The sequence below is a fragment of the Tiliqua scincoides genome, chromosome 3 (assembly GCF_035046505.1).
Source record: "Tiliqua scincoides isolate rTilSci1 chromosome 3, rTilSci1.hap2, whole genome shotgun sequence".
NCBI lineage: Eukaryota > Metazoa > Chordata > Lepidosauria > Squamata > Scincidae > Tiliqua > Tiliqua scincoides.
The window spans coordinates 214772923-214799382 of NC_089823.1; the positions used below are offsets into that span (position 1 = coordinate 214772923).

At 41.2% G+C, this 26460-nt stretch overlaps 1 protein-coding gene and 1 pseudogene across 1 annotated transcript in view; both read left to right on the forward strand.

The window, feature by feature from the left end:
* MED12L (mediator complex subunit 12L) overlaps window positions 1–26460 on the forward strand; it is a 208277-nt gene that overhangs the window by 177017 nt on the left and 4800 nt on the right. The window contains exons 35-42 of the mRNA XM_066622573.1: window positions 484–645; window positions 1149–1517; window positions 3669–3825; window positions 7319–7578; window positions 13044–13133; window positions 13764–13984; window positions 18077–18233; window positions 18935–19003. Coding sequence (XP_066478670.1) covers window positions 484–645; window positions 1149–1517; window positions 3669–3825; window positions 7319–7578; window positions 13044–13133; window positions 13764–13984; window positions 18077–18233; window positions 18935–19003 — 1485 coding nt within the window. The remainder of the gene's footprint in view (window positions 1–483; window positions 646–1148; window positions 1518–3668; window positions 3826–7318; window positions 7579–13043; window positions 13134–13763; window positions 13985–18076; window positions 18234–18934; window positions 19004–26460) is intronic.
* On the forward strand, window positions 19369–19487 carry LOC136646182 (5S ribosomal RNA; annotated as a pseudogene).

Here is a 26460-nt window from a genome sequence, read left to right on the forward strand (position 1 = left end):
ATCTGTACAAAGAAGCTTCTGTGCATTGATCTGCTATATCAGGTGTGTCCAAGCTGTACTATGTGGAGAGGGAAAAGTTGTTTAGCAGGTCTGTAAGGTACATGTAATTAGCAATTGCCTATCAGGGTTCACTTGCAGGTGTATGTGCCTATTTGACTTTTGATCCATGGATGCAATTGTCCTGTTGCTTTCAAGATGCTCAAATTAGGCCCCTGTGTCCAAATTTCTATGCTGAAATGCTGAGGAGAGAATTATTCTGTTACTCATCTGCTCTTTAGCCTTGTAGATCAGCATTTAAGGCACACATCTGTAGTTGCCATGTTTTTGTTTCAGCAAAACAGGAAAAAGCCTATTAAACACTTTTAAGGTACTGAAAGTCTTGAATAGAATTAGCAAAGTACAAGGAAATGATTCATTTGAAGTGTTTCTGGTTTCGGAATTGCGAAATGCTATTTAAATTTGTACTTCTTTTTTTTCTTATAGAAAGAACTAGGAGACAAGTGTTCAGAAAGTATTGACAAAGTTCGTCAACTTCTACCTTTGCCCAAACAGATGTGTGACATTATTGCTTGTGAACCAATGGGATCCTTAATCGATACCAAGGGAAACAAAATTGCTGGATTTGACTCCATCGATAAGAAACAGGCAAGAATAATCATTAATCTTTTAAGACATTAGTTAGGTACCTGCCTTCTCTTGCATATGTCAGTGAGTTGATCACTCAGTAGCCCTCTAATAAATTCCATTTGTTTATATGAATAAGCCACAAGATAATGACAGAAAACTCCTTATGGTACACTCATATTTTTCTAATATATAGGGACCTCTGATTGTTCCTAATCTATTCTGTACACGAAACAATTCAACCTAAAGAAACAATTGTGTGGTATTTCTCACATTAAAGTGTCCCAGTAACAGTACAGTAATTGCATTATTTCAAGAATGAACAGGTATCTCCCCCATGTGTGGGCTTAGAGGAGTGGCATTCCCAAGGGCCAACTTTGGTTCATGACTAATGGGCGACTGTTTCTAGTAACATAATATAGGTTCTGTAATCATCACATGGTGATATTCTTGTAAGCTGTTTTGAGCTTTAGAGGACAAATAAGGGTAAAAATATGAACATTTTATTTTAAATTTTGTAACAGGGGCTTCAAGTCTCAACTAAGCAGAAAGTGTCCCCATGGGATTTATTTGAAAGCAATAAAAACCCTGCTCCTCTTTCTTGGTCTTGGTTTGGTACTGTCCGCATTGATAGGAAAGTAATAAAGTATGAGGAGCAGCAACACCTCCTGCTGTATCACACTCATCCTAAACCCAAGCCACGAAGTTACTACCTCGAACCTTTGCCACTTCCTCCTGAAGAGGAGGAGGAAGAGGAAGAGCCTACAACCCCTGCATCTCAGGAACCAGAAAGAAAGTCAGCCGAGCTGTCAGATCAGGGAAAATCTTCTGTAGATGAAGAGAAGAGGGCAAAAGGCAAGAAAAGAAAGACAAAATCAACTTCCAGAACTGATGTAAGTGATTAGAATGTATGGCATGAGATGGAAATAGACCTTACAGATTTGAAAACGACCTTCTGCAGCTATGCAGAACTTGCTTTGGATCTGATAAAATTACATACCAAAGGGTAATGCATAAACAGAAGGGTTTGTGAGTGTATCTGACAAATCAGAACAGTTAGATGAGAATGTGATTTATGTGTATTTGTTGCTGGAAAATGTATGAAATATGTGGGAACATGCATTTTTTTTCTTGGCACCCTGGATAGCTATTTTGTATGGTAAGAAGCGCATTCTGAAAATACTCCTTTAAGTCAGGAGCAGATGTGGATGTGTGCCTTAGGTTTTCCTGTAGTAGGGTGAATGGTTCACTTATTGTTTGCCTCCAGAAACTAATGGAGGCTTGCTTGTCTACCTTCCTAAGTCCCATCTGAACTGTGGTAAAGAAAATTCTTGACCAGATCAGCTGTGCTTTGGAGAGCGTGGTATAGAACCTTCCTTTATCATCACAGCAGAGGTGTATGTTGCTGGCTTCAAGAATGTAATTGACCTTCCAACTAATTCCTTAAAAAAAGCCTGAAAATGTTTTGTTCAACAAACTCCATTGCTCAACTCATCTGCATAAGCTTTCTGACTTCTGTGATTCCCATGGATGTACTTGTAATTGAAACCCGTAATAAATGAGCTCAGATTCCTGAGGGTTTTCATCCTTTTGTTGCCAAGAATGTGTGAACAAGAAACATAGGAAGTTGCTTTATATGTATTGTATATGCTTTACATTAGGTCAGGCCATTGGTCACTTGCCTTGTGGTTTTGTTTATACTGACTGGCAGTAGCTCTCCAGAGTTTCAGACAGTTTTTCCAGCCCTTTGTGGAGATGCCATAGATTGAAACTGGTACCTTCTGCATGCAAAACATGTTCTCTAGTACTCTACCAATTATAGTCTCTCTCATGGGTAGTACTGAACATAGCAAATGTTCAACCTTCCCTCCCATTAGCTCTTAGCTCCATGGTGGTTGGAGGAACATTGCCTTCAGGGTCTGTCTGGGCATTTTACTCCCTACCTAACAATGGATAATCTGAAACTTGAAAGATGTCACTACCATCTTATCAACCTTCCTCTGCAACATGCAGTTAATGGTGAGATCCGATAGACCTAAGCAGTGTCCTGTGTTAACCGTAAGCATACCCTTGAACAAGTCTTAGAATTGTCTTGAGGGAGGGGCATGATTGAGACATACAAAATTATGGACAGAGTGGTTAGAGAGATGCTCTTTAGACTCTCACACAACACCAGAACCAGGGGACATCCACTAAAATTGAGTGTTGGGAGAGTTAGGACAAACAAAAGAAAATATTTCTTTACTCAGCGTGTGGTTGGTCTGTGGAACTCCTTGCCACAACATGTGGTGATGGCATCTGGGCTAGATGCCTTTAAAAGGGGATTGGACAAGTTTCTGGCGGAAAAGTCCATTATGGGTTACAAGCCATAATGGGTACGTGCAATCTCCTGATTTTAGAAATGGGCTATGTCAGAATGCCAGATGCAAGGGAGGGCACCAGGATGCAGATCTCTTGTTAACTGGTTTGCTCCTTGGGGCATTGGGTGGGCCACTGTGAGATACAGGAAGCTGGACTAGATGGGCCTCTGGCCTGATTCAGCAGGACTCTTCTTATGTTCTTATATTCTTATGTTTGCAACCCACAGGCAGTTTTGTGATATGTGGAATGTGGAAAATGTTTCCTGAAGATACAAAATGTGAAATGTGATATGCAGCTTAATTATCCCTGCATTAAGAGGTCTTAAAAACTGATTTTTTTCACCAGGAATCCTTCTATGAAACCTGAATTTGTTTCAGTTTCATTTTGTCCATATAGCAGGGACTAATAACACTAATAGGCATTGCCTTTGTATATTATGGTGTGAAGGAAATACGCATGTCCTATGCATGTCTATTCAGAAGTAAGTTCAATTATAGTCAATGGAACTTACTCTCAGGTATGTGTGGATGGGATTGCAGCCTGAATCTGTTTTCTTACAGTATAGTAAACCACAACAGGAATAATTGTGAATTCTTCAATAATTTAGTTGGAAAATTGGCATTTTTCATGAGTTACTAAGGTATGAACATCAGTAACTTTTCACTTTTCCTGTCTTACTCAAGGATTATCCACAGAACAATGTCTATAGAGTGCCTCCCAATTATTCACCAGTTGCTTCTCAAATGATGCATCATCCTCAGCCAGCTTTGTGGGGCTATAATGTTATGGGACAGCCTCAACAGACTGGCTTCTTTGTCCAGAATCAGCCTCTTCCACCAGGTATGTCTGGGTTTTACAGTGATTGTTCAAGAAGTTTGCTTTCTCAGGTAAAAATAATGTTCTGTCTTTGTTCCTCTTCTTGCAGTTCATTTTCTGTTTTCCTTGCTTTAGAACAGGAGTGAGCAAACTTTTTGGCAGGAGGGTCACATCATCTCTCTGACACTGTGTCAGGGGCCAGGGAAAAAAAATTATTTATTTTACTGAGCTTATTTATAATACACATAAGAACTATACTACAGGCATGTAGAACCACATGAGAACTATGAACTGTTTGCCACACACCTCTTGCACAGTCAAAAAATACAGACCAAGCCAGAAACACATGCAGGCATAAGTTGTTCAGAGGCAACTTATTGGGTGGGGTTAAAATAATGCCCAGGGAAAAGCAGAAAACACATGGAGACGTGAACTGATGCATTTGGGACAATCATGGATGTGTTTTCGCCAGAGAGGCAGACCAAGCCAGAAAAGTGAAGGGGGGTTATAAACAACTCCTGAGCACACACCTCCAACATAAAACACAGATTGAGATATAACTATCAGAGGCAAGGAAAGACATGGGAATGCTTAGGAATTTGATTTCACCAGAGGCAGCAAATGTCTAACTCGGCCCACAGCTCGCATCTGGCGATCATGACCAGCAGTCATGGGCCAGCACAGGGTCCAACAGTCTCCGAAGGGCCAGGGGCTCATTGAAGACTGGGGGCTCCTTGTTGGCTGGATTGGGAGTCCCTAAGGGACTCAAATGGCCCCCAGGCCTGGGTTTGTCCACCCCTGCTTTAGGACATCAATGTTAGTTGATAAATTAGCCAAGAATACATGAGAGTTTTTTCATGCATCCTTGTAGAATATGCATTATAAACTAGTCAAATCTAGATTGTTTTACTTTGCTGTTACAAATTCATTAGCTTCCTGTTTAGGGTTAAAACTACCTGGTAGGCATCCGTGGGCGTTGGGCTACGATATTCATTAATATGGAAGAATTCTGTTCCTTTTAAAATGTCTTTTAGATAACATCAGTAAATCTAAACAAGAGGGCAGCAAAGCAAGTCTTTAGATATATTTTACAAATATCTTGCGCTATGACATAATTCAAGAAACACTTAAGTTCTTTGTGGGTGTATAATAATTTCATTTGGATTTGAAACTAAATAAAACTTCTTTTACAAGTGTTGATGAAAGCATAACAATTGATTTAATAATTAGAGGAAATGAACAACAAATAAAAGATGTTCATCTTTGGTTTTCAAATTTGGTATATTTTATACTACTTTCAAAGCAAATATTCAGTCCATTCTTATGTCTGTGCATGTAAGCTTAGGTATATTACATTTTCAAATCTTGTTACTGATGTCTATGACTAGAAATGACTAGAACTGTTTAATAGTTATTTGATTTTTCTCCATAAACTGCTTTGTGAACTTTTTTTTGTTGAAAAGCATTAATTGTTCATGTTTATGATGATGATGATATGGACAGTGAAACTTGGGCTCTAGGTCTGTGTACACTTACCAGGAAGTAAGTACCATTGAACTCAGTGGGGTTACTTCTGAATAGAAATGCATAGGATTGCACTGTTAGAATTTGATATTTAGATTTGGATACATTTGAGAGTAAAGGAAATAACTTCATTTTGAGTTAGCCAGTGGTTGTGAATCACCTTCATCTGCTCTTTGGCCATGGTGGATATCCACTTCAGGCAAATAATCAAATACAAAGTTGAAATACTATGACAAGACTTCATTCATTCAGATATTTATATTGTGCCTTTCTATCTCGAAGGATATCTATGGGATCATTAGGAAAGGCATTGAGAATAAGACAACTAATATTGTAATACTGTTGTATAAATTGATGGTAAGGCCACACCTGGAGTATCGCATCCAGTTCTGGTTGTCACATCTCAAAAAGGATATAGTGGAGATGGAAAAGGTGCAAAAGTGAGCAACCAAAATGATTACTGGGCTGGGGCACCTTCCTTATGAGGAAAGGCTACAGCGTTTGGGCCTCTAGAAAAAAGGCGCCTGAGGGGGACATGATTGAGATATACAAAATCATGCAGGGAATGGACAGAATGGATAGAGAGACGCACCTTTCCCTCTCACATAACCTCTCACCAGAACCAGGGGACATCCACGAAAGTTGAATGTTGGGAGAGTTAGGACAGACAGAAGAAAATATTTCTTTAGCCAGTGTGTAATTAGTTTGTGGAACTCTTTGCCACAGGAAGTAGTGGATGGCATCTTGCCTGGATGCCTTTAAGAGGGGATTGGACAAATTTCTGGAGGAAAAGTTCATTACGGGTTACAAGTCATAGTAGGTATGTGCAAGCTCTTAGTTTTAGAGGCAGGCTGCCTCTGATTGCCAGATGCTGGGTAGGGCACCAGGGCGCAGATTGTGTCTGTTGTCTTGTGTGCTCCCTGGGGCATTGGTGGACTGTTATGAGATACAGGAAGCTGGACTAGCTGGGCCTTTGGCCTGATCCAACAGGGCTCTTCTTACGTTTTTATGTTCATGGTTACGACAAATAAACAAAAATGAATATACAATATGATTAAGCTTTCAGCAGTTCAATAAAAATACTAAGATACATTTTAATATGCAAATCTCAGCTGGCGGTTCTTGTTTTTATTATGTTTTAATTATTAATGCATTGTGTTTTTTTCTATATTAGGATTTTTTTTTCTTGTAAGCCACCTTGAGGACCCCTTCTTGGGTGAAAAGGCAGAGTAAAAATGGCTGAATAAATAAAATAAATTTCAAAAATCTTTTATTTATTCATTAAATTGCTTTTTTATCTTGTCCTTCCTTCAGGATGCTTACGGAGGCATACATGGTCCCCCACGTTTCATACTCACAACAAGCCAGTTAGGTAGGTTAGACTTAAAGAGAACCACTGACCCAAGGTCAACCAGTGACCTTGACACTACAGCATACCACGCCTATGGCACTGGTTTTCAGCATGTAGCCACAGTTGAAAAGTCAGGTCCACGCCTTGTAAGCACCATCACACTTGGAAGCTCTGTCACTGTGTATGCACTTCATGATTCTTGTCCTCAAAAACCAATTCAGAATTGAGGTTTCATTGCACATATGAGATTTTCAGAATCGGAAGAGAACTCTGCTAAACAGTGCGCCTGCATGCCACGTTGAAACTTCGCTGGTAGTTTCAAGGACCAGCTGACTGCCCTGTTTTAGAATGGGGATACAGGCTATGCTATAGGGTTGATGCCAGATATTGCGGCAGTTCACAGCTGTTGTGGACCTGACATACCACGTTCAGATCTATTCAGTGCTCAGCATCACTGGACTTTTTTTTTTTTTAACATAATGAACACTACTTAGGCATTAGTCAGTATTCTTGAAGAAGTATTCCTCTTACCACTAGTTTGCTGTATATTGACTTATCGCTTGTGACATGGATTGCAATCAGTTAGGGTCTTCTTTTCCCTTCAGAATAATAATGAAGTATTTTAATGTACTGTGTTCTTAGGTGGCTCCAGATTGGATCCTACAGGCTCCTTTGTCCCAAGCAGCACAAAGCAAGTACTGTCCAACATGTTGCAGAGACGTTCTGGCACCATGATGCAGCCACCACCTATTCAAACAATTACTTCTCAGCAGCATCTTCTCCAGATGAAACTGTTACAACAGCAGCAGCAGCAGCAGCAGCAGCAGCAGCAGCAGCAGCGGCTTCTAAGGCAACAAACCCAGGCAAGGCTTTTCAAACAACCTTGTCTTTCAAATTGGAAGGTGTACTTATTTAATCCAGCTGCTACTTGTCTTGTATTATAAGGCACTCAGAGGCAAAGTTGGGCCTGGTCTACACATGCAGCAGACCCAACTTTGAAGCAGAAGCCCATAGAATGAAGTCATAGAAGTTTCCGTCTGCTGATAGGCAGACCTTCTGTGAATGTTCCCCCATGTAGTTTTTCCTCTGCAAGGAAAAAACTAGCACATCAAAGATACAAGTTCTAGCCTAGCATTACCCTGCTGTGCTAATCTGCTTTTTGCCCTGATCTTTGCCTTGTTCTTCTATACACTCAATATTGTATTGGCAACCTTTAGTCTCGAAAGACTATGGTATCGCGCTCCGAAAGGTGGCCCTGGCACAGCGTCTAGTGTGGCTGAAAAGGCCAATCCAGAAGTGACAATCCCTTCCACACCGGGAGCAAGTGCAGTCTGTTCCTGGTCTGTCTCCCTGGCTATGGGCCTTCCTTCTTTGCCTCTTAGCCTCAGACTGTTGGCCAAGTGTCTCTTCAAACTGGGAAAGGCCATGCTGCACAGCCTGCCTCCAAGCGGGCCGCTCAGAGGCCAGGGTTTCCCACTTGTTGAGGTCCATCCCTAAGGCCTTCAGATCCCTCTTGCAGATGTCCTTGTATCGCAGCTGTGGTCTACCTGTAGGGCGCTTTCCTTGCACGAGTTCTCCATAGAGGAGATCCTTTGGGATCCGGCCATCATCCATTCTCACGACATGACCGAGCCAACGCAGGCATCTCTGTTTCAGCAGTGAATATATGCTAGGGATTCCAGCACGTTCCAGGACTGTGTTGTTTGGAACTTTGTCCTGCCAGGTGATGCCGAGGATGCGTCGGAGGCAGCGCATGTGGAAAGCGCTCAGTTTCCTCTCCTGTTGTGAGCGAAGAGTCCATGACTCGCTGCAGTACAGAAGTGTACTCAGGACGCAAGCTCTGTAGACCTGGATCTTGGTATGTTCCGTCAGCTTCTTGTTGGACCAGACTCTCTTTGTGAGTCTGGAAAACGTGGTAGCTGCTTTACCGATGCGCTTGTTTAGCTCGGTATCGAGAGAAAGAGTGTCGGAGATCGTTGAGCCAAGGTACACAAAGTCATGGACAACCTCCAGTTCATGCTCAGAGATTGTAATGCAGGGAGGTGAGTCCACATCCTGAACCATGACCTGTGTTTTCTTCAGGCTGATTGTCAGTCCAAAATCTTGGCAGGCCTTGCTAAAACGATCCATGAGCTGCTGGAGATCTTTGGCAGAGTGGGTAGTGACAGCTGCATCGTCGGCAAAGAGGAAGTCACGCAGACATTTCAGCTGGACTTTGGATTTTGCTCTCAGTCTGGAGAGGTTGAAGAGCTTTCCGTCTGATCTGGTCCGGAGATAGATGCCTTCTGTTGCAGTTCCAAAGGCCTGCTTCAGCAGGACAGCGAAGAAAATCCCAAACAAGGTTGGCGCAAGAACACAGCCCTGCTTCACTCCGCTTTGGATGTCAAAAGGGTCTGATGTGGAGCCATCGAAGACAACAGTGCCCTTCATGTCCTTGTGGAAAGATCCGATGATGCTGAGGAGCCTGGGTGGACATCCGATCTTGGGGAGAATCTTGAAGAGGCCGTCTCTGCTGACCAGGTCGAAAGCCTTTGTGAGATCTATGAAGGCTATAAAGAGTGGCTGTCGTTGTTCCCTGCATTTCTCCTGCAGTTGTCTAAGGGAGAATACCATATCAGTGGTGGACCTGTTGGCTCGGAATCCACACTGCGATTCTGGATAGATGCTCTCTGCAAGTACCTGGAGCCTCTTTAGTACAACTCGGGCAAACAGCTTTCCTACAACGCTAAAGAGAGAGATGCCGCGGTAGTTGTTGCAGTCACCCCTGTCACCTTTGTTCTTGTACAGCGTGATGATGTTTGCATCCCTCATGTCTTGAGGTACTCCACCTTCTCTCCAGCAGAGACAGAGGATTTCATGCAGCTCAGTGATGATGATCTCTTTGCAGCATTTTAGGACTTCAGCAGGGATGCTGTCTTTTCCAGGTGCCTTGCCAAAGGCAAGGGAGTCCAGGGCCACGTGAAGTTCTTCTAGGGTTGGTTCACTGTCAAGCTCTTCCAGCACAGGCAGGCACTCAATGTTGTTCAGTGACAACATTGTCCCTGTCCCAGTGAGCGCAACCTGTGAGCGCAACCTGTGACCCTGTCCCAGTGAGCGCAGTGAGGCCTGTCCCAGTGAGCGCAACCTGCAGGTCCTCCGAACTGCTCGCAGCAAAGTCCAACAGACTGCCAGGAGATGTGCTAACGACTACTGGCTCCAGCTCTGTTCCGAGATACAGATAGCAGCTGACACGGGCAACATCAAGGGGATGTATGACGGTATCAAGCAGGCCCTAGGTCCAACACAGAGGAAAATTGCCCCTCTGAAGTCTGCCACAGGCGAGGTCATCCAGGATCGGGCGCAGCAGATGGAACGCTGGGTGCAGCACTACTCTGAGCTATATTCCAGAGAAAATGTAGTCACCGAAGAAGCACTGAACAACACTCAATAAGTTTATCTTTATTTATACCTTTCACTTCTTTACCTGGAACAGAAGTTGGCCAGTCTGTAATTTTCCCAGTTCCCCCTGGACCCCCTTTTAAATATTGGTGTTAGCAGTTGTGTCAGGTTCACTTTATAAACAACAGCTGGATCAAGCCCATGGAGGAAGGGGGCTTTAATTCTTTCCCCCCACCGCATTTTTAGATTCAAAATGTGCCCTAATTTGACTATTTGCATTTGAAGGGAAGCTCCATGTGCAGCAGTTTCTCTTTCAAGGCAAGTAGCGACCAGGCTGGGACCACAGCTTTGGGGAAGAGTTAAAGTCCCTTGCTGTGGCCCCAGTCAAGAATGGTCTTTGTTCTAGCTGCTCTTTAAGAACATAAGAAGAGCCTGCTGCATCAGGCCATAGGCCCTTCTACTCCAGCTTCCTCTATCTCACAGTGGCCCGCCAAATGCCCCAGGGAGCACACAAGACAAAAAAGAGACCTGCATCCTGGTGCCCTCCCTTGACAAAGACAAAGTGAGACATATAGCTGCTAAGCATGTGGGTGGGTGGAAAGATGCAAGACACATTGGTGGGTCTTCAAGTGGTATTTTAAATGTGAGGCTTGAATGCACCCTGAGTTGCCAAAGGGACACAACTGCTAAGCGCATAGTTTCCATCACAGCTAGTCTGACCTTCGATAGCTCCCCTCCAGTCCTTTGGCACAAAGTCCAATTTAAAGGACAAAAGCTTGATAAACACAACTGCTGTGACTTGCATTTGCTTGGCTAGTTTTTTTGTTCCATTTTAAAATATAATTTTTTTTGTTTCTCTAGTTCTTTGCTGATCTTAGATCTTGTTTCTTGAGCATCCCTATTTATTAAACTAGAGGTGTACATAAAAGTCCTTTCTTTTCCAGTGGCTTATAAAATCTTGCCTGCTGGGTTCTGTCTCATATTTCTTAATTGTTTGGAAAAGTTGGTGTATTTATTTTATTAGCAAATGTGAATGTGGCTTCCTGCCCTTTATATAATTCTCCCCATGAGATTTAAGTATCTGCTCATTTTGTATTTTTTGTTTAATGAATATGGATGCATAGATGTGATTTCCCCACACATGCACACTCCTTGTATGTTCAGTGGGCACAGGAGTTGGTCGTTATTCAAATAAACAATTGAGAGGAACAGAAGATTTCTGATTTCAGTTGGAGAACTGCCATTTTATTAAAAGAAACTATTTGAAAGTGGGTAATCCCAGCTTTCTGAGGTAGTAACCTATTTCAGGATATTTTGCAGTGTGCCTCATTCGGTGGCATGGGCTTGAGTAGGACTGTGTTTTCCATATACGTACTGGAAGAAACTGGTTAGTTTTGCCAGTGTTGCTGAAGATCTGGTTGCAGAAGCTTATAGATGAGAGTATATGGGAAAGATGCAATATGATGAAATTGAAGGTCATACTAACTGTGATGGAAACTATGTGCTTAGCAGCTGTGTCAGGTTCTCTTTATAAACAACAGCTAGGCCAGGCCCATGGAGGAAGGGGGCTATAATTCTTTCCCCCACCACATTTTTAGATTCAAAATGTGCCCTAATTTGACTATTTGCATTTGAAGGGAAGCTTTATGTGCAGTAGAGGGAGTTTCTCTTTCAAGGCAAGTAGCAACCAGGCTGGGACCACAGCTTTGGGAAAGAGTTAAAGACCCTTGCTGTGGTCCCAGTCAAGAATGGTCTTTGTTCTAGCTGCTCTTTAAGAACATAAGAAGAGCCTGCTGCATCAGGCCATAGGCCCTTCTACTCCAGCTTCTTCTATCTCACAGTGGCCTGCCAATTGCCCCAGGGAGCACACGAGACAACAAAGAGACCTGCATTCTGGTGCCCTCCCTTGGCAAAGTCAAAGTGAGACATATAGCTGCTAAGCATGTGGGTGGGTGGAAAGATGCAAGACACATTGGTGGGTCTTCAAGTGGTATTTTAAATGGGAGGCTTGAATGTACCCTGAGTTGCCAAAGGGCAGACTCAGCTACAAAAAGGTTGAATAGTCTGTTGAGAAACCATTGTGTTTATGGATGTTCCTTTTAAGGAAACTTCTGCTTTTCCTTTGCCAACTCTGGATCATGACCATGGAAAGATGAACCTCAAAAGGCAGGAATGATGGGCACTTTAGGACTCTTATACCTCAGGCCTTCCCCATTGGTCCAACTTGGTGATTGTGCCAGGTTAATGTTGGGAAACCTGCTATCAGTACTCTGGTTTGGTTGCAGATTTGTGATGTGTTGCATAACCTTTTCTGTGGCAATAATAATAATAATAATAATAATAATAATAATTAATAATAATAATAATACAGGTATTTCTATACCGCCTTTCTTGGTTCTCAGATTTCTCCTTAGACTTTATTCAAGGCGGTTTACACAGGCAGGCAATTAATCCCCGTAGGGATTTTTACAATTTGAAAGAAGGTTTCTATCTTTCAAGAAACCACAACATTCAAGATGTTTCTTTCTTGATCTGGTCACACATTCTGGCCTCCATCCTCCCACGCTCAGAGCAGATGGAATAGCTTGGCTCAGCTTATCAGCTGCTTCAAGGTCGCAGGGTGCCGGTGGCCTCGAACTGGCGACCTTCAGATGTTATCTTCAGGCAAATGGAGGCTCAACCCTCTAGACCAGACCTCCTGCCCCAGACCTCTGAGAATCATATGAATTCTCAGGAGAAGTACCATGGAAATTATGTCATAAGCTGTGTTCAGAATTGTACTTCAGTTGAATACAACACAATTTGCTATGCACTTAACTCCACAGTACATACCAGTAAACACTCTCTTGTAGGAAAAAGAAAGTCTGGTATTGCAAGCATACAGCTTCTGTTCGCAGAACTTTAAAATTGTCCAGACCTGTGTGTGCAAATAGTAACATTTCAATTTAGAATAAGTAGAGTTTGCTTTTATTTGAATTATTTTTTCTAGGGTCAGACGGTCGATCAGGGTGCTATTTTTGCTCAGCAAATTCGACCTTCTTCTCAGCTTCCACAGTATCCAGGAATACAACAGGCACAGGTACAGAATTCTTTTTAAAGATTGGTCCATATAGGATTGGGAGGAGGTGATGGTGAATGTCTGACCTACGCTATACCTACACTGAGGTATAGTTTTAGTGCCTTAAAGGGGTGTTTGAGGAAGGTGTGTAATTGTGCATTAACATTGACTAATTCTGACTATTATCCAGAATGAAAAGCTGCTCACAGTTCTAAAATCCAGTGTAGACAAAGTTTAGGCAATGAGGGCTAGTTGACAATTGATGGCTGCCTTCATCTAAGCGTACGGGGAACGTCATAGTCAGTACTGGGTTCAAGAGTAGGTAGTGACCACACAAAGGCATTATTTGTGTCAATGGGCATGTCCACATGGAAATTATTTGGCTGTGGTGGGGAAAAAGCATCACAAAGGTCCATAGAAGTCATCCCACAGATGAAAGAATCTCATCAAGTGGGAGCCAACCTGTGGTTCTTGGAGCCACAAAGTCAGCTGAACATGCAGTTTATATTTGCTGATGCTTTGAAATAACACTGCAGTTTGAAATTGCACAGCATTTTTCTTGTCTTGTCTGGTTATATTTTTTAATAGTGGCAGTGATAATTTTTTCTTTAGGAACCTAAAAAAACCAGTCTTCTGTTGTTTTCTATACAGACCATTCCTCATGGCTATACAATGTATAGTACACAAATGACATTACAGTCACAGCAGGCTGGGGGCATAGTCCTTTCACCTTCCTACAACCCCAGGGCATATCAGGCTGCTCATTCGAATCCAGCTCTAATAGAAAGGCTAAGGCAGATGCAGCAGCAGCCAACTGGGTACATTCATCAACAAGCAGCTGCTTATCTTCAGCCTTTAACCGGCAGTCAGCGGTAAGATGCTTATATATACTCTTGTTCTTCAGGAATTTTGATAACTTGATCTATATTCCTTTTTGAAAGCTAACTTTAAAATACAGATTTGAGAAAAGCTGATCCCTATTGGACCAAAATTGAGTCTTTTGGGTCTAGAAAAAGATGCTGCAAGCAGTTGGCCAATCCAGAAGACCAAAGAAGCAGTTAATTTTGTCCATTGTTCTGTGTTAATAAAGCATTTGTCTAGTTGACTCTGAATAACATTAGAACAAAGGAAAAGGCAGGTCTCAAGCTATGACTTGAAAATAGTAATTTATTATTTGAAGATTTTCTATTGCATTTGATGGCGCAGAGATGGTCTCCTTTGGGAGCAGAGAGTCTTCACATGTCTTATTGTATACCAGTTAAAACAACTCAAGAATACACCTAAGCAAGGAATTTTGCTCAGGCTTCTGTGCTCATTGGCTCTGAATAACATTAGCCAGAATTTGGTTGACAATTGTGCACGTTTGCGTATTTTTACACTTGTTTTCCACATTTTTTTACTACTTGTAACATACTGTGTAGTGTTTTTTTTTCCTTAATTTTCCTTAATTCTGTGTTTTTTCAGACGCTATTAGGCCAGTGCTGAGCACTTTTGAAAATATAAAAGCTCCTATTGTATACTTCTAACACATTTCATTTGGGAGTATATGGGACTTGTTGGATATCAGATTTAAAGATTGTACTTTTAATTCTGTATTATATCCCAGAATTTCTGTTCGTGAAGTTTTATTAATTGACAATGTATTCATAAGCATTGTTGCAAACAGAATGTTTATAATTTTTCAATACTGCTAATACATCAAAGAAGATGATCAAACATGCATTTTTTGTATGCTGCACTTGAATTACTTTTGCTGCTAAAGCACATTTTGTGATTCTCAATGTAGTCTACAAATAATTTTTTCTCCATAACAGACTCATTAACAAAAATCTGTCTGCAAAAATATTGGCAAGAGATTTACGCCTTGGGTGGTTGCACAAACGACAACTCAGGAAATAAATGTGAAATATCCCTTAGAATCCATTTGGTTCATATAAAAAGAGTATATGTTTGTGATCTTTCATAAACAAAATGTTTCAAAACATCTGACTCCACAGAGCATCTTTCTGAAATTGTAATAGCTATTAAAAGCCTGTGTGTAAACTTTCCATACTTCCTTGAAAGCATCCCTGAGGCAATGGGGCCAGGAATGGGAGAAGCTTTGGCTGTCTTTGTGCTACAGATGTTTCATTTCTGTGTGGATGAAAATATTCTTGTTTCTTAGGCAAGTGTCAAGATGAAGTCAATAGATTATAGTGAATCATGACCAAACTCACAGCATTGAGTAATGTTAAATTTTCCTTCCATTTTTCTTAATTTGAAGAAAGTCATGTGTTTAAAGATGAAGATATTACTCAAGAATTGAAGCATCCTATGGATTTCAGTATTAACCCTTTCAACCACTTTTAAAAAATGCATCATATCTGTAATACACCATATCCATATTTATTGTTTTAGTATAGCCCAGAAGTTCTCAAGCTTCTCCTGTTCTGTGGCAGAGGGCACTGTGACAGACAGGAGGGCAGAAGCACCTCCTCCTTCAGTGTCGGCCTCCACAAGCCTCTAAAGGCTTCTGGAAGCAACTGGCAGTCACTTGCACAAACCTGGAAATAAACAAGAAGTGATTTTCCAGCTGCACCTGGAGGCCTGCAGAAGCCTTCTGAGGCCTGTGGAGGCCCGGTGCAGCCTCCATTTGCATCTAGAGGGCTCCAATTTGGAACCAATCAGACATAAGGATGAGTGGGAGGGCCCAACCCAGGAGCCACCAAGTGGGTTATGACCCACAGTTTGAGAAATCTATTCAAAGAAGAACTTACTGTGGCTGGATCCCACTGTTTGAAGTAGATTTATGGTAGACCTAGGTACATAGCAAACGCTTGAAATATCTTCTGCTTCATGATCTGTTAAGACATGGAATCCAAACAAGTGAAGCATGCACAGAGCCCTTTTCCAAAACACGAAAATGATGCCACTCTTTGGTTAAAGGAGAGTAGGGCAACTGTATCCAGGTCCCTACCCCCTACTTCCAAATGGCATTTTAGGCAGGATTTTAGTCATTTACACATGTGCAGCCTCAGCTGTTGCAGAGAGAAGGGCGCAATGAGTGTAGGAACTGTTTATACACACAGTTCCTGATCCTGCTATAAATAGGCAGGCAGGCACCCAACTGTATTGGGATGATGGTATATTGTGGAGAACTTGATGTGTATCCTTCTTAGTAATAAATAAGTTTCAATCCAATTCTTTTTTCTGTAGCTTTGTTTTAAAGTGACTTCCCTGTTCTGACTGATAGAAAGTGGCTAAGATTTTGCACTATTATCTTCAGGTTAGCATTCAGGGTATCATCAGACTTGTACCATCCTCCTTCTGTTATCCGACCTGGGCATCTTTGCAGGCTTTAAGTAACAATGGTTGCCCCTGCTAACTGGCTCACTTTTTCAAGTGGGTGCTCCTCTTTTTAGCAGGGGGAGAGTAAACTGGCCAATCTTACCCCAGCAGTGTCTTTTCTAGTGGCTGAGTGCTGGTGTTCTTTTGCATCTTTTTAGATTGTGAGCCCTTTTGGGACAGGGAGCCTTTAGTTATTTGATTTTTCTCTGCAAACCGCTTTGTGAACTTTTTGTTGAAAAGCGGTATATAAATACTGTTAATAATAATGGTTTCCATATCCTATGGGTTCTTCATCCTAATAGCTGCTGGCATGTACTGTCTACATATATGCAAAAAATATTATTCATTCAAGACAGTTGCAACATGCACCTATCTTTTTTTAATGAGTTACAAATTTGTCCTGTAAAGCTTAGAATAATATTTTAGATATGAGTTTGAAGAAAATTTCCTTAGGTGTCAGCATTTTCTGCATTTATCTCAACCCTAATTCGGGTCCACAAATCCTCATTAATGATTTCATCACAAGATGCTAGAGGAGATGTAACTCTTTGAAGACATTCAGCAATATGATCTAGGATACAAGTCCCCATTCTTAGTTTAGCATATTCATGTTGTCCATTGCATACTGCATTTGTGGAAGTTTATAGATGACAATCCAGAGTTTCATACCAGGCCTTTTCTGCAACAAATTTGGCATATGATACAAATGGGACAGCAGAAAATGGGGTGGAAAGTCTGGAGCATAATTTTGGAAGAGAAGCTGTCTGAAATTTGCCTTCCTTAAATCATAGAACAGGAGAGCGGCACCCTCAAGACTGTGTGAGAGTTTTGCTTTTAGAATATATGTGAACAGTGCACCTATCTTGGAGTTGTTAGCATCCACCTTCGAGTCTTTCTCGGTCTCTTTTTTAAAAGTCTGGTAAACCTAGGTCGGTTCCGATAGTGTTGTTTTAAAAAGTGTGTTTGGGAACTACTGGTCTATTTGTTTGAATTGTTTGTTTGTCTACACTGCTTAATGTTTCCTAGTGCAGAGTTTATCAACGTTTGCCCTCCATTATACCACCTATTCAAAGTACCACCAGAAGTAACTGGTGGTGATATCATCCCCTGTTACTTCTGAGTTGGGAGGCCAGATATGACCACAACAAACACCAGTAAAAGGCTCAGAGTGGATGGGGAGAGCGAGAGCAGAAAACCATGCATTCGAGCTCTGCTTGTCAAGCTTCCCATTGCTGTTTGTTGTATGGCATTCCTGGTCCCACTGCCAGACAGCAGGTGTCTTGCAAGTACCGCCAGATACCATCTCAAGTATCACTAGTGGTACTTATACCACTGGTTGAGAAGTACTGTTCTAGTGTACTGTTTTGAGATACCTGAAGCACTGCTGCAATAGACAAAAGATCAAGAGCAAAATATAATGAATAAAATGCCGACATATTTGAGCCTAGAAGGAAAGCTTCACTTTTATCTCTCTATATTTTATCTCTCTGTACTTTTCAACTACATTCATGCATTTGAATGCATTGGTTGCTATTTTTCTATCAGAATTTTAATGTGGAAGTCTAGTAAATTGAACTTACCCGGTCTAGTTTGTTTTCACAGCTGAAAATTATATATAATTAATTGTTTTCACTCAGATTAAGTCACCAGCCTTTGCAGCAGAATACCTTGGTCGGAGGGGCGCTTGATGCTTTACCAGTCACTGCTTCCCACCCAAACCTTAACTCACTTCAGATGCCTCAGGAACAGATGAGACAGAGACAACAACACATTCGACAACAGAGACTCCTTCAGGTTTGAGAATGTCAGAAATGCGCATGCATACCTTAAATATAGGAATCCTTAATAGCTGAATAGTATTTCAGATGAATAGTATTTCAGATAATAGTATTGAATAGTATTGAATAATGAATAGTAGTTCAGATAATGGAAAAGATGTCATTACTACAATGGCCATAATTCAATATTTTGAGAATATGAAGCTCCCTATGTTTGTCCATTAGACCAATGTACCTCACAATTGTCTTGTTAGAATTCCATTTGCATTTCAAGGTCTCAGGCAGAGTATTTCCCCATATTTGCTGCCCAATATCCTATAACTGGAGCTGCCAAGGATTTCATCTTGTACTTTACACGTTCTAAGTCCGTGCCCAGCGGTCTGCATCATATACATATATGCTCTATCAGCCATCTTTTCCCCTTCTCTAACCTCAAAGTGAATTTTTGAAAAAAAATTTCTTAGCATTTAGTTGACCTTTTCCAAAGGGCTTAATCTAAATACTGTAATATAATTTTTTAATCAGATAAAAGGTTAATAACAATGTGAACACATGTTCATTTTTGTGGGTTTTTAATCTTTGCATACCCTATTGCATTTTTAATTGAGGTTACACATTTTTAAAGGCTTCTTGTTGTTGCTCTTGAGGCTTTGTACAACAGTAATGCCGACGGAGACAGGTAGTGGTGTTGTAGTCGCTATGATCATATTTTTTCAGTTGCAGCAGCAGCAGCAAGGTCAGCAGCAGGCCCTGGGTCTCCAAGCAATGCAGCCGCAGCAACCTTTGGTAAGCAGGCTTGTTAATAATGGACCTCATTCTGTACTGTTGCCAGTACCGAACTAGAAAGAGAAGAAGGGTACTGTGTCTTAGTAACTGCCCCAATCCCTGCCATTCCTGTCTTGTTTCTTGGACGACGAAAGTCGAGTTGATATGAGAAGTCATTCTCTGTAAGAATTAAACATAGTGGGGTATATGTAATGCTTTCAGGAAATGACTTCTCATAATTCTCCACTTCTGAAAAGATAAATATTTTCTCTGTCTCTGTAGCAAAGCAGAGAAAAGAGCCTTCTAGAAACAATACAAATTAGATATGCTGTATCTAATATTTGTAAAAGCAATGTATTCTTCCCAATGTTGTCAGCTTAGGCTATCTAGATTGGGGATGCACCCTGCACATGCCCGATCTCGTCTGATCTCGGAAGCTAAGCAGGGTCAGGCCTGGTTAGTACTTGGATGGGAGACTGCCTGGGAATACCAGGTGCTGTGTAGTCTTATACCATTCTCTTTCGAGAATGAAGGTTGCCAACCATACTTTCCAGTGTTTTTCATCACAGTGAGAGGAATAGTCCTTACAGTTTGTGTTGTGTAAGGCTTCCTCTAGTCTAGTGGATTATGTGTCAGTGAACTTTCTACTATAGTCCTTAATCAATACTGGACTTGACAGCCCTGTTTAATGTGACCTATATTTTTATTTCAAAAGCAATTTGGTTTGCATTACTTTGAACTGTGTTCTCACAGCTTCTCTTGTTCATTAATACTGTCAATTTATGCAACTTTGTCAAATAGACGTCAAGGTATTTATATATAAAATTATTGTCTCCATATGATTGTGAGGTACTTCACAATATTAGTGTGGCTCAGATATTGCTTCATAGCCTACTTAACTATCATTTTATATGTTTGGAAACTTCTAGTCTTTCAAGACGATCAGATAGTAAGAGTACATGGCTGTCAACAATTTATTTGTATATGTGTTATGATTAGGGTTATGGACAAACTTGCATATTGTGAAAAACTGTAAATTTGTATCACCCTATACAGTCTATGAAATTGCAATGGTTCCACAGATTTAAAATGTAATAGGCTAAAGAAGGAATACATAGTAGTACATGCACAGAATCCCATTAATACCTTCCATTAAATGTTTGGGGATTGGAGGCAGCTGCTGGGATTCTACTCTCCTTCAGCATGTTCAGTAGCTCTGATCTGCAGGTGAGAATAGGTTGAATCAATTTTAGGATGGTCAAACTGGAAAACAGTAGCATGGAATCCGAAATACTGCAGTAATCAAGAGTCATGAGGACTTACAGTATTTGGATGGGTGGATGGATAAATCAGGACATAATCTGAATTCAGAAAGTTACGTCCTAATTTTGAATTTGCATTCATACACAAAATGATGATGTTACCTGGGATTCTGTGACTTTGTTAGGGGCAGATATAGGAGGAAAATGTATGTCTCTTGATATTTCTTAGCATTTGTAAAAATTGGTTTTTTTTTCTTCGCTACTTACACGTTTGGAAACTATTACATGCTTCATAGAGGAACAGAAAAGTTTTGCCTCCCAAAATTCATGAAAGGCTAAACATCACATCTTGGGAGCAAATATTCACAGTTTTGGGTTCAGCTTATGGAAATTAGCACAAGTGAGCAGAGAGCATGGTCACTTGACTTGAGCAGAGAACCATAGCTGCATCTCCTGTCCTAACTGGGAATAAAAATCACAAATGTTGAGGATCAAAGGCATTCCAGACTCATCACTTTTATCATTGCGGACTCATCATCAAGAGCAATGTATTCTCTTTAAATTACTTAATTGTGAACCACCAGCCCCTTTTCATAGTTTGAACTTGCCCAGACTCCTCATAAGGTTTTGGAAGCATGCAAATGAGAGATTTCTTTTTTTGTCCAACAGCTGTATGGGGTGGCTGAGCAGCACTTGTTGAAAAGGGCTGTGCAAACTTTATGGCTTGGGGCCAGAGTATTTTAAGAACCACCTGTCTCCCTAAGGTTGTCTGGGAAGATCCTCCTCATGCTGCCATTATCCAAAGCTTGGTTCGAGGCAACAAGGGTTAGGGCCGTCTTGGTTGTGATGCCACAGTTAGGGAAATTCCTCCCTGTCCAATTAAGAACTGAGCTTTCCCTATTGGCCTTCCAGTAGGGTTGAAGACACTTTTGTTCAGTGATGCTTTTTCACTCTTACCATTTGTAGTTTTAATGCTTTCTGCCTTTTTATTTTTTGTTACTATTTGTATTTGTAGTTTTATTGCACTTTGCATTGTGCTTAGCTGCATGATGGGCCTTTTATTGTAAAAAGAAAAGGCAGGATTAAAATGTTTTAAAATAAATAGACTTTAGCCATTGTGAAAGGAGTTTGAGTAAAAGGAGTGCGCTGATTAGATGTTCTCTCCTCAGATACTCTTTGTATTTCCACTGGTTTCATCTACTAACTAAATAAGAACATAAGAACAGCCCCACTGGATCAGGCCACAGGCCCATCTAGTCCAGCTTCCTGTATCTCACAGCAGCCCACCAGATGCCCCAGGGAGCACACCAGATAACAAGAGACCTCATTCTGGTACCCTCCCTTGCATCTGGCATTCTAACATAGCCCATTTCTAAAATCAGGAGGTTGTACATCACATCATGGCTTGTAACCCGTAATGGATTTTTCCTCCAGAAACTTGTCCAATTGAGAGTTAAAGATTATTCATGCAAGTTTCCTCAGTAGCTAGAAGCTTCTAAATTTTACATTGAGTTATGAGATACCACATGTGTTTCTAGCTCACACGAAAGAAGATTCATCATCCTTCTCAGGCAAGCACTTAATTCATCGTTTTCATCTTAACAGAATGAGTGCCAACTGCCACAACATTATTTTGCTACTTCCTTGTCCAGACTACCTTAATGTCTGCCAACCCTAATTGCTTGCAAATTTTCAGTACTTAAACCTCAGTTTAAGAAATATGACAAAACTCTAAATTACATTTATTGCTGCATAAGGTTATGTAAAATAAAATTCCAGGCCAGAAGTGCCTTCACGTTCTTCAAATTTTAATGCACCCTTGTGCTATAGGGGAGAAGCAAAGAAGGACTGATCATAACTTTTCAATTGTTTGTTACATTGACTTAATTCCCCCTTGAGAGTAATATAGTTTTTCAAGAAAATAGAGTTGCACCAATGCTCAGGAAACAGGAATCAAGCTTGTGCAAGTGGCCTTCAATTAAATGTTGTTGGAGGCCTTGTAATCAACTGGAAACCAGGGAATCCATACAACTCTTCCCCCCCCCTCCCTCTGGCAGCAAACAGGTTACCTTCTTAAAGTCACTGCACTATTGCAGGGATGGCATTTTGTCCCAAGTTTTAAAGCCCAAATTGTAGTTTGACTTGCACATTGGTGGTTCTTTGTCTATTCCAGAGCTTTGTTTTTAATTCATCTGCTGGTATCAAGAGAACTGCAACAGTGCAAGGAAGCATGTGGTGGTAGTATAACATTTCCAGTTGCCCCCATCCAAGGACTTGACTTAACCTTCAGGAAGTTATTACAGCAAGTTATAGATTTAAAAAGAAAAAGTACTGAATAATTACAGAGCTTGATTATAACCAGAAAAATATTTACAATGTAGTTGAAAGTGTTCTGGATGCCAGTACATCTTTATTAATTGCAGCTGGTTAAACATAAAATATAAAAATAGAGTTAAGACAAATAAGCAGAATTGCAAAGTGACCCTGTTCTGGGCTATCAGACCCCTGAAGGATCACTTCATGTGGTTTTCTTCTCTTCCCTGGAATACAAGTTTTGACCAGCCCCCTCTGAGGTCCTGCCTAGCTCACTTTGAGCATCAAATAATCTCCCACTCTTCTAATCTCTTCACTAGGGTTTTGGAGTTCATCTGTAACTATCACAATATCTATTTATGTAAATCATTTACATGCTGCCTTTCCTCTCAAAAACTAAGGTACCCCACAATCAGTGGAACATCTCATAACAAGTACAATAAATAAAATACAATTTTAAAAAAAGAGATACAAAAAAATCTTTAAAATATCTAGTTAATATAGTAGAATAAAAGCATGGAAACAGTTTGTGGGGGTGGATTACTTAAAAGGAAAAAGCTAACTTAAAGGGAAAAAATCTTCAACCCCCCACTGAAAGTCACCAGGGAGGAATTCTGTTAGGAGGGAGTTCTAATGATGTGGCGCCATCACAGAGAAATCCCTCTTTCTCACTGCTGCCCACCTAGTCTCAATCCTAGCTTCCCCAGGAGACCTCAGAGGATGGGGTTGTCACATGGAGGAAAAGGCAGTCCTTCAGATACTCAGGTTATGAAGGGCCTTCAGTTACTTAGTTAAGGGCGCAGTCCTAACCCACTTTCCAGCACCGACATAAGGGCAATGCTCCTCCTAGATAAGGAAGCAAACATTCCCTTACTTTGAGGAGGCCTCCATGATTGCCCCCCAATTGCAGGATGCAGCAATGCTGGAATGTTGGTTAGGATTTAGGCCTAAGTCTGAAAGGCAACTTTAAAGAGTGGTTATTTCCCCACCTATGGGAACCCTGTTTCTGACAGGTCGAGAGAGCATGACCCAGCCAGTTCTGTGGGGCTGGGTTATGGGAAATTGTTATGGGAAACAATTATGGGAAATTTCCCTAGATGTTACGGGAAATTGTTTCTAAAACCTACTTCATTAGCCAGAAACTTACACCTTCTTCCTGGTGCCCTTGTATCTTGGTTTTGTTGTTGATTTAATTTGAGCCATTCCTTTAACAGCAGGGTCTGCAGAGAATCAGGGATCTACTCTTTTTATTTTTGCTGAATTGTCCACCTTCTTCATGGTCTGCCTGCTTGTTTAAAATTGCTGTTTTGAGATATGCTCAGGTTGCATCTTATGTGAAAGTTAGTTTCTGAAGTTAGTGTGTAAAATTGGTGACATGCGGCTCTAAAACATTGATTCAATAGTTGAGGCTGGACACTCCTCAGTACAGGTGGGGCCTCTACATCTATAGATGTGGCCCAACCTCTAGAGCAGCCATTTTCAAACACTGTGCTGTGGCACACTGGTGTGCCGCAAATGGTCCCCAGGTGTGCCACAGGAATTTGGGAGATGGTCATTTATCAATAGGACCATTGGGGGAATGTGACCCCCATTGACAGCACAGTTTCCTTGTCAATTGCCAAAAAGCTGATGGTGTGCCTTGACCATTTTAGTGCCTTGCCAGTGTGCTGTGAGATGAAAAAGGTTGAAAATCACTGCTCTAGTGGCTACCAGAGTTGAACTCCGCTCACTTCTAGAGCCCACAGTACCCCCACCCACAGCTTCTGTGGGCTTCAGAATGGCTGTTCCAGTGCGGCGGTGGGGGGGGAGCCACTTCCGGTTTCCCAAGGAAAACTGAAAGTAACATTTATTTGATCTTCTAGGCTATTGTGAAGCTTCCCTAGGCCTCGGAATGCCTTATAAGGGCCAAAAAAAAACACACTTTTTTTTTTTGCAAAAAAAAAAAAAAAAAAAGAGGGAAACCAGAAATTGCAGTTCCCCCCCCCCCTCGAAATTGCTATTTTGAAGCTCGCAGATGCTGTAGGCGGACATGCGTGGCCGCTGCAGGCTTCAGAAAGCCTTCTGGAGACAACCAGAGTGCACCTCTGGAGGGCTTAAAGGGGCCAAAACCACAACTTTCATTATCCACAGTTTTCGGTATCTCTGGGGTGTCCAAGAATGGATATCCCATGGATACAGAGGCCCCACCTTTATACCACTCAAGCAGGAGTACTCATTCAGCTGGTGCTGGCCAGGATTATGGAGGACTCTTAGGAACATGCAGCTTGGTGGGCCTTCACCATCTTTTCCTATTAGGTGTTTCATCACTATTATAGGTGTCAGTTCCACTGTCTGTAAGAAGAGAGGGCAGTGGTGTTGCTTACTACTACTGATTACTTGCTTGAGGATGTAGGGGGTGATGGCTGCTGCTGAGGAGAGGGCAAGCAAGGACCAGCAGTTGCTGCATCTACTTACTGCTGCTGATTACACAGGCCTACAAAATTGAGGGTCAGAAAAGTTGTTCCCAAACTTTATGGTGGTTTGATATGAATTTGGGGTGCCGATTCCAAAAATGGCATCTGTTTTGCCCTATCAAGTCTAGTTTTGGAGATATAGTATAGCCTCATTAGTGAACGGTTCAAGCAGCTTTCTCATTAAGAAGCCATGGTATGGGCTTCCTCATGAGGAAGCTGCTTGAACCATTCACTAAAGAGGCTATGCCGTGTCTCCAAAACTAGACGTGATAGGGAAAACGGATGCCATTTTTTGAATCGGCACCACAATATACCCAGGAATTGATGTAACGTTTAAGGAAGCAAAATGTGTGTTGGCCTGTGTTATTTGCCTGCCCATTTGGCAATGGTCAGAAACTATAGTGACCATGACCACCCACCCTTATCTTATTTGGTAGTGGTTGCCCATATGGCTGAATCAAGGATGGGAAGTGGACCTTCCCATAGCTTAGTAGCTCCCTAATAATTCTAACTTCACATTCTGGGTGTAAGCCTTTTAATATGTTGCAAATAATTATGTGGCACTCTAGGTTTGTTTGCTGTGTTCTGTTTCTGTTAGTGTTGTACACTGCCTTGAGATATGGGGGGGTTTAAAATAGAAAGGCATGATGTATATGTTTTAAACTAGCAAATAAAGTTCTAGGAAGGCTTTCTGCTACATACAGTCCCACCTTCTAGTGAAGAAGCCTATTTCTCTCTTGATTGTGCATTGCTGCTCTTCCACAGGTGCACATCTGCCTTTAAAATGAAAGCGAAATGCCTGTGATCCAGCAAATGCCCCTCCAGTTCAGCTGTGCCTGCATGTATCACAAGAGTAACCTATCTTACTCCTTCCTACTGTACATCTAACAGCAAAACCCAAGGATTTTCCCTCTCTTCATCTGGAAAGACCCTAAAAAAAAGACTTTGTGGCGCAAGTTCAAAGGCAACATAAATATCTAACTTCATATTTTAGAAGATTAATTTATTCACCTTGAAAAGTTAAAGAGATCTATGGTAACTGCCTAAAAATGGGCAGTAAAACAAGTCATGAGACTCTGCAGTCAGCATATGTTCTGGTTTCAGACATATTACTCTCCATTATTATTTTTTGACTCTCATGAGATAGTAAAAGACTTTTTTCCACTAAGTTATCATGTCAGCATCCCTATTGATCTACAGTCAAAATGGAAAATTCAGTTTGCAGTTAGGAAGAAAAAGGTTTAATTCCCAAGGAAGATAATGCAAATCCACATTAACTTATAGGAGTAACATATGGGAAAGATACATTAGATAATTTTTCCATTTTTTTTTTTTTGGTCAGGGCAGGGTTGTCAGCATAAGTTGAAAACATTTGGCAGGCTCCAAACAAAGCGTGAGCTTGTAATCCAATGTATGTCACCATCATAAATTTTATTATTTATTGCTTCTT